General features: G+C 48.6%; 1 protein-coding gene across 1 annotated transcript; it reads left to right on the top strand.

Moving 5' to 3' along the window:
- Positions 1-859: 859 nt before the first annotated feature.
- Positions 860-1,807, top strand: LOC112114680 (olfactory receptor 52E4-like). Its single transcript, XM_024211504.2, has one exon. The coding sequence runs from the start codon at positions 860-862 to the stop codon at positions 1,805-1,807; it is 948 nt and encodes a 315-aa protein (XP_024067272.2).
- Positions 1,808-8,321: the final 6,514 nt, after the last annotated feature.

Below are 8,321 nucleotides of genomic sequence, written 5' to 3' on the forward strand. Positions count from 1 at the left end.
CACAATACTATAAAATCCTTCCTGGCCAGAGGCACCAAAATCCTTTTACCTGTAAGGGGTTAAGAAGCTCAGATAACCTGGCTGGCACCTGACCCAAAGGACCAATAAGGGAACAAGATACTTTCAAATCTTGGGGGGGGGGAGGCTTTTGTTTGTTCTTTGTTTTGGGTGTGTTCGTTCTTGGGACTAAGAGAGACCGGACATCAATCCATGCTCTCCAAATCTTTCTGAACAAGTCTCTCATATTTCAAACTTGTAAGTAACAGCCAGGAAAGGCGTATTAGTTTATCTTTGTTTTCTCAACTTGTGAATTTTTCCTTTGCTAGAGGGAGGTTTATCCCTGTTTTGTAAATTTGAACTAAAGCTAGAGGGGGTTCCTCTGTGCTCTTTGAATCTGATTACCCTGTAAAGTTATTTTCCATCCTGATTTTACAGAGATGATTTTTACCTTTTCTTTTTAAAAAAATCCTTCTTTTAAGAACCTGACTGATTTTTCCATTGTCCAAAGACCCAGGGGTTTGGGTCTTTGATCACTCTGTAACCAATTGGTTAGGATATTTCTCAAGCCTACCCAGGAAAAGGGGTTTAAGGGTTTGGGGGATATTTTGGGGGAAGAGGAACTCCAAGTGGTCCTTTCCCTGGTTCTTGTTAAATCACTTGGTGGTGGCAGCATACCAGGTTTTAACCTAAGATGGTAGAAATAAGCTTAGGGGGCTTTCATGCGGGTCTCCACATCTGTACCCTAGAGTTCAGAGTGGGGAAGGAACCCTGACAAATGTTGTCTCTCCATTCAGGCATTTCTACTACGACCATCACCCGAGACCCTGGGAACACAGAACGACACCTTCTCCCCTACTCCATGTCAGATTCCAACACAACCGAATTCACTAACCCCTCCACCTTTATCCTACTTGGCATTCCTGGCCTAGAGGCAGCCCATATCTGGATCTCCATTCCTTTTTGTGCTTTGTACGCCATAGCCGTGTTGGGGAACTTCACTATCCTGTTCATCATGAAGAGGGAGCCGAGCCTCCACGAGCCCATGTTCTATTTCCTCTGCATGCTGGCCGTCACTGACTTGGTCATCTCCACATCCACCGTACCCAAAATGCTGAGCATCTTCTGGTTCAATTCCAGGGAGATCAGTTTCACTGCCTGTCTCACCCAAATGTACTTCATTCACTGCTTCTCAGCGATGGAATCTGGAATCCTCTTGGCCATGGCTTTTGATCGCTATGTGGCCATCTGCCATCCCCTGAGACATTCCATGACCTTGACAAACTCTGTTGTAACCAAGATAGGCCTGGCCGTGGTGATGCGCAGTGGCATACTCACATTACCCTATCCCTTCGTGGCGAGGCGGTGGCCATATTGCAGAAGCAAAATCATCCCTCACTCCTATTGTAGGCATTTAGCTGTGGTGAATCTGGCCTGTGCTGACATCCGCATTAGTAGTTACTATGGCCTGTTTAATCTTTTCTCTGGGATTGGAATGGATGTGTTTTTTATTGCCGTGTCCTACACTCAGATCCTCCGGGCCATCTTCCGCCTCCCCACAAAGGATGTCCGGCTCAAAACTTTTGGGACCTGCATCTCTCATCTTTGTGCCATCTTAGCTTTGTACATTCCAATGTTCTTCTCCTCTATCACGCAGCGGTTTGGCGAAAATGTGCCACTGCATTTACGCGTTCTCATTGCCAGTGTGTACCTGCTGGTGCCCCCCGTGTTACACCCCATCATTTACGGGGTGAGGACCAAACAGATCCGGGGCAGGCTGCTCCAGCTCTTTACACATAAAGAGACCTAAATGTTTTCTCCTTGTGCTCTGGCTCTCAGATTGATCTCTGTGCAGAGCTTGTTGGTGCATGGTGCTGGAGCCTCTTCCCTGAATCACTTACTTGACAAAGAGACATTAAACCCTTTCCTGTCATTACTGTGCTGTGTCACTGTGATGAACTGGGGAATCAGTCTATGTACACTACACTGGGCTGCCACCTTTCTAATTGCTGGTAGCTGAATCCCTGAAATTGCAATCTTGCCTCATCTCTTCTGTCAAGCCTCGACCCTACTGTGTGTCTTCTCCCCAAGGCCCTGCTCCTGTCACTTGCTCCTGTCTTCCCCTCCCCTTGTCAACCATGACCCAGTCATCTCTAAAACCAATAGTTTCTCACATCTTATGGCAAGTCACTTAAGGGACACTGGTTAGTGTTAAAATTTGAATGTTTATTGTTACTTGGTTACCAATTCTGTGGAGAGAGAGACCCCGTCAGGACTCCTGGGATCTATCTCAGCTCTGGGAGGGGGGTGGGGTATAGTGTGTTAGAGAAGGAGGCAGATACATCTGGGGTCTAAATAAGAAGATGGAATGGCCATACTTGCTAAAACCAATGGTCCATGTAGCCCAGTAGCCTGTCTTCTGACATTGCCCAGTGCAAGGTGCTTCGGAGGGAATGCACAGAACATGACAATCATCATGTGATTCATGTGGAGCAGAGGGAGGGGATGGGGAAAAGAAGCCCTACTCTTTCCCCCCCCATCTTCCATACCGCTGCCACCCAGGGGTTGCCTCATTTCCCCTGTCCTGGGATGAAACTCAGAGGGTGGTTTATTTCTCTCCCCTCCCTGAGGCTTTAGGGGCTGCTCTTTTCCCTTCACCTCCGTTTCCCTTTCTGGAGATTGAGACGGGTTGCGTGGTGCCACTGGTACAGTCGCTGCACCAGTGGTCTTCTCCCTATTTGCCCATCTCCAAGGGCCACAGGGTATTAACAGGGGCCCACCCAGAGGATCATCATGGGTCCACTACCACTTCCCCCACTGTGCTGCAGGATGAGTTTCACCATTTTCTGGGTGACCCCTGTGATTTCAAGGGTAAGGTGAAGCTCCCTCTCCAGCGTTGGGGAGACTTCCATCTTGTCCTCTTGGCCATGAGGGCTGTTTTGGAGGAGAGGAGAGGAACCGGGAGGTAGGACATCCTGGTCTACTAGAGGGCCTGAAACTTCTGTGACAAGCCTTTCAGGTTGGTCAGCAATTGTTGTAAGGCTGGCTTGGGATCCTCCTGCCCGCAAGGATCCTCCTCAGCCATTAGATTGAAGCCAACCATCTTTTCAACATTGAACACCAGAGGCTCTGGGGTGGGTCTCTACAGTCACCAGGTGCTCTCCTTCCTTTGTGATGCAATGTACTCTGTGGTTCAGGTGCAGGAAACCAACATGGATCCAGCCACCAAGACTAGTTGGCGGCTGGGTGGGATGGGTTATATTTTACACACCTCAGCACTCATTCGGCTGGGGTGGCCACCCTGTTCTCCCCAGACCTACAGCCTGAGATGCTGGGAGTTTCCGATGTCGTCCCAGGTTGCCTGCTACACCTCCAGGCCTGTGTGGAGGGGCTGACGTTGAATCTGTTCAATATCTACCTCCTGAATGCAGACCCAGAGTGGGTGTGTTTCTATCAACAGGTGTCTGCCTTCCTCGGCACCTTGGATCCTCACTAGTGCCTGGTCCTGTGTGCAGATTTTAATACCATCTTTGAGGACCAGAATTGCTCAGGGATCGAGAGCGGCCAGGCTGCTGCAGGCATACTCAGAGACATCATCAATCATCACTTCCTGGTGGACGTCTGGTGCAACCAACACCCAGATGACAATTCCACCTTTACCTATGTCTCCTGGCTGAACCACATGGTTATATTTTGTTTCCATCTTGCCCGGGCTCACTCCTCCTGCATTTGGCCGGCCCAGTTCTTGGCCCACCATTTAGTGGTCAAGATGGCCTCTTTCATCTTGGAGCTCACCTGGGGTGCTTCACCCTTCAGACCCCCCTGCACATACTCGATGAGGCGGGGGCCACCTTATCACCTACCACTCGGATTTTCCTTGAATGGGTCCTACAAGAGGGTACTCCCCAACCACCCCTCACAACAGGACCTCTGGACTTCTTGATTGGGCTCCTATCCCATGAGTCCTCCCGACCCCCTCCCATTGATAACCAGTGCGGGCGGCACAGCCTGCAGCCGTTTCATTTCTGAATTCCACCAAGGGAACAACTTTACATGCTCATGCTCCACTTCCTCAGATGCCCTGACACCAAGTGGTGGGACCTAGTACCATCTTTGGATGGTGAAGAACGCCTGTGGCCAGAAAGTACTACACCCTGGTCCCACTGCTCACCGGAGATATCAATTGGTGGCTCCTTCATGGAGTCATGAGCACGGGCATCTATGTAGCATAGTTCACCCCCATTCCAGATGCCTGCCCATTTTGCATCATGAGGCAGACCCTGGCGCATGCCTATTTAGAATGTGCAGGGTTGCAGATCCTATTCCAACTTCTCCACAACTTAATCAGGAGGTTCTGCCTGCACTTTTCTCCAACCCTTTTCATATATGTTAACTGCTTTAGTTCAACATACAGGATGTGGTCTCCAGGTACCTTGTGTTTCAGGTGAAATATACTCTAATATACATCTTTAAACTTATTAATAAAACAAATAATCAAACCCAAAAGAAAATAAGAAAGTTATAAGGAAAAATACATAGTCAAGCAAGTAGGCTAGACTATAGGCTACCACAGCTGCAGGGTGATAGTTGGCAGTGGCCATGGACTTAGAAGTGAGAGAGAGAGAGGGAGGCATGTCTGTGGAGGGGTGAGTTACAAAGGAGAGAGAGAGCTGGGCCTAAATGCACCAGGAGAGACAGAGAGAGAGAGAGAGAGATGGAACAAAACCCATTTCCTTCCGGGAAGCCCGACTTGATCAGTTCTGAAATGAGAGCACTTGGGGAAAAACAGACTGCAGAGGAGCTACATCTGGGTGAAGAAAATACCTTCTGGCACTTCTCTGTCCAGGCCTATTCCCCTTCCACACATGAGTAGCAGCTCCAGGTTTGCTGTCACAGCCTCACTCGAGCTTCTGAAGCTGGACACTCACCAGCCGAGCATGTTTGCGGCCCACAAACAAGACCCATGTGATTTTGAGTCACAGCACTGTTCCAGCCCTGCCTCTGGCTCTGGGTTTCTAGGCCCACTCTCTCAGTGCAGCTTCCATTCTAGTGCCTCTCTCTGGGAGCAGAAACCTGCTCACCAATCACCAAGGCCCTGAGGCTAGCTTTGGCTTGGCTCCCCCAGACTCTCCAATTCCTTCAGCACACTCTCCCTCTGTTACTCTGTTTCCAGTTTCTCTTTTTCAGGTCACATGATCGCTAACCCAAACAGCCCCAGGCCCTGCAAAAGGGGTTGTGTAACACATGGCCAGAAAGAGTTAAGCAACTTGCAGGCTATTGACCCAGATTCACCCTTTAGAGACAGGTTAGAAAAGTATGTAAATGATCATTAGGGCCATTCCATCTTAAATAGGTTAGAGCTTTGAGATGTAGACTTGTATTATTAAAGAACTGGAAGATATTCCAGACTCTAGTTCTCTATGTTTACCGACAGCGTATTAGAGGTTAACAGTGTAACCAAACGATTCCTGTCTAGAGCTGTATTCAGTTAATTCAGAGACAAAAAGGAAATATTATTAGATAGAGGGTGCAATAATATCATTTTCTATATGTCTCTTTAAAGTTTCTGGTGAACTCTCTTTAACTGCTTAATGACTAATAACCTTATGCTAATCCAGGTAGTTAATTACCAGTGATGTTTAGGAAATAGAAAGTTACTTCAAAACCCTATTGTTCACCCTGTGCTGTGGGCTGTGCTGCCCAGTAACTGTATAAAGGGCTCTTGGAACCTGATCCTTTTATCTCAGATCTGCCTGCGATTTCTTGTGTTCCTATGGGCTCCAGATCTAGAAAAAAACAGAGATAACCCTGTTCGACTTGTAATTAACCTCAAACTGAATAAAAGGCTACACAGTACACCCCTAGTATTTCTCTGGGACCTTCTTAAGAGTGGTGGTTCATTACCTATATTTTCTATCAGAGTCCTCCTTGTTACCGCTGGCCGAATGGCTGTGCAGACTCAGGAAGTGGCATCAAAACACCAAGGAGGACATTCTGCATGAAGTTATGCAGCAGTCCCTTGCTAAAAATTAAAAAATGCACGAGTGATGGGACAGTGAAAGGAGGGTATGTGCAGGAGAGTGCACATTGCTGTCAAGAAACCTCAGAGTGGCTCCTAAATATTAGGGAGCACCAAGCAGATTTGGTGTAGGCGCTCCTAGTACTGCATACGGAGCAGCTCCACACCCTCCCCACCCCTTGCAGCAGTCCATGTCCCAAAACTTTTTCCCTTGCACCCCATGTCACCTCCAACACAGTTTGGCCACCATCCTGTTTCATATCATCAGCAGCTGCATCCAACACCTACAACTTCACTGTCCAGCCCTGCAGTCTCCAACCATTACCCACTTCACTCAACTCCCGTCCACAGGCAGTTCAGCTTGGATGAAGGGCAGCACCCGTTGCACTGCATTGCAGACAGCAAGGCTGCATACGACACCTCGATATATACAAATCTGTAATGATTCTGGAACCCCCCCACACACCACCTTCCTCCACCCTTCCTCCACCCAGCACAGATGTGTCATCCCCTTGATGTCTCTCCAATATTTTTTTAATATAAGAAATACATTTTTTTTGGTTTGAAACATTCTTTATTGCATTAAGTGAAAGCAAGCATAGCCCAGAAAACAACAGGCACTGCTCATCAGTGCATCATATGGTGCAATCAGAGATGCCCACTAGCACTGGGACCACTGCATTCCCGTGAATGGCACCAAACATGACTGCCTTTCAGCAAGGAATTGCTGCCTCAAGGCATCTCTAATCCTCACGGCACTGCACTTTGCCCCTCTAATAGCGCTGGTCTCTGGCTGTTCAAATTGAGCTTCCAGGCGCTGAGCCCCAGTGGTCCATGCCTGCGTGAAGCTTTCATCCTTCCCTTCACAAATATTATGCAGGGTACAGCATGCGGTTATACACATAGGGATGTTGTCATCGGCAAGATCCAGCTTCCCATAAAGACTTCACCAGCGGGCATTTAAAACAGCCAAAAGCACACTCAACAGTCATTCTGCACCAGCTCAAGCTGTTGTTGAACTGCTCCTGGTTGCTGTCAAGGTTCCCCATGTATGGCTTCATGAGCCATGGCATCAAGGGGTAGGCGGGGTCTCCCAGGATCACAATGGGCATTTTGATGATGGTGATCTTGTTGTCCGGAAAGAAAGTCCCGGCTTGCAGCTTCCTGAACAGTCCTGTGTCCCGAAAGATGCGTGCGTTGTACACCTTTCTGGACCAGCCTGTGTTAATGTCGGTGAAACGTCCACAATGATCCACAAGCACCTGGAGAACCATGGAGAAATATCCCTTCCTATTAATGTACTCGGAGGCTGGGTGGTCTTGTGTCACAATTGGAATATGTGTGCCATCTATGGCCTCTCTGTAGTTAGGGAACACATCTGTGCAAAGCCATCCACAATGTCACACACGTTGCCAAGAGTCATGGTTTTTCTGAGCAGGATGTGATTAATGGCCCTGCAAACTTGCATCAACTTGAATCCAACGATCGACTTGCTCACTCTGAATTGGTTAGCAACTGATCCATAGCTGTCTGGAGTAGCCAGCTTCCACAGTGCGGTCACCATGCACTTATCCATCATCAGGGCAGCTCTCATTCTCATGTCCTTGTGCCACAGTGTGGGGGCGAGCTCATCACACAGTCCCATGCAAGTGCCTTTCCTCATACAAAAGTTCTGCAGCCACTTCTCGTCATCCCAGATTTGCATGATGATAGGTTCCCACCACTCAGTGCTTGTTTCCTGAGCCAAAAAATGGTGTTCCACTGTGGTCAGAAAGACCATGAATGCCACAAGTAATCTCGTTTTGTCTCTACCACATGTGTCACCATCTTTGTCGGAATCCTCATCCTCACTTGCCGTTTAAGGAGTAGCTGGACTGCCATTCGTGACATGTTAGTGAGACCCATCAGCATATTCATCAACAGTTCAGGATCTGTTCACGAAGACTGAAGAGTTGGACAGAGTGTGCAGTTCAAAAACTATTGAAAGATGCCGTCAACTGTGGATGGAAGGGAAAGGACTCCTGGGATGTGAACCGATATATGACAGGGCATTGGGACAGGACCCAGGTTGCCCCAAGAGCCCCTGCCCCCTTCCCTCAAACCTTGGCGGCTGAAGGGGAAGAGGTGCTCTGTGGGATACCTACCCAGAGTGCACCTCTCTGAATGCCGCTGCAAGTGCTGCAAGTGATAGAAGTGTGGCCATGCCATTGCGCTGGCAGCTCACAGTGTGAAGACACAGCAGCCCTGTCCCTGCAGCACTCTCTGAGGGGGGTTAACTCCCGGATCTTTACATCTGCAAGTGTGG

The sequence above is a fragment of the Terrapene carolina genome, unplaced genomic scaffold (assembly GCF_002925995.2).
Source record: "Terrapene carolina triunguis isolate 2854851 unplaced genomic scaffold, T_m_triunguis-2.0 Scaffold51545, whole genome shotgun sequence".
Classification (NCBI taxonomy): domain Eukaryota; kingdom Metazoa; phylum Chordata; order Testudines; family Emydidae; genus Terrapene; species Terrapene triunguis.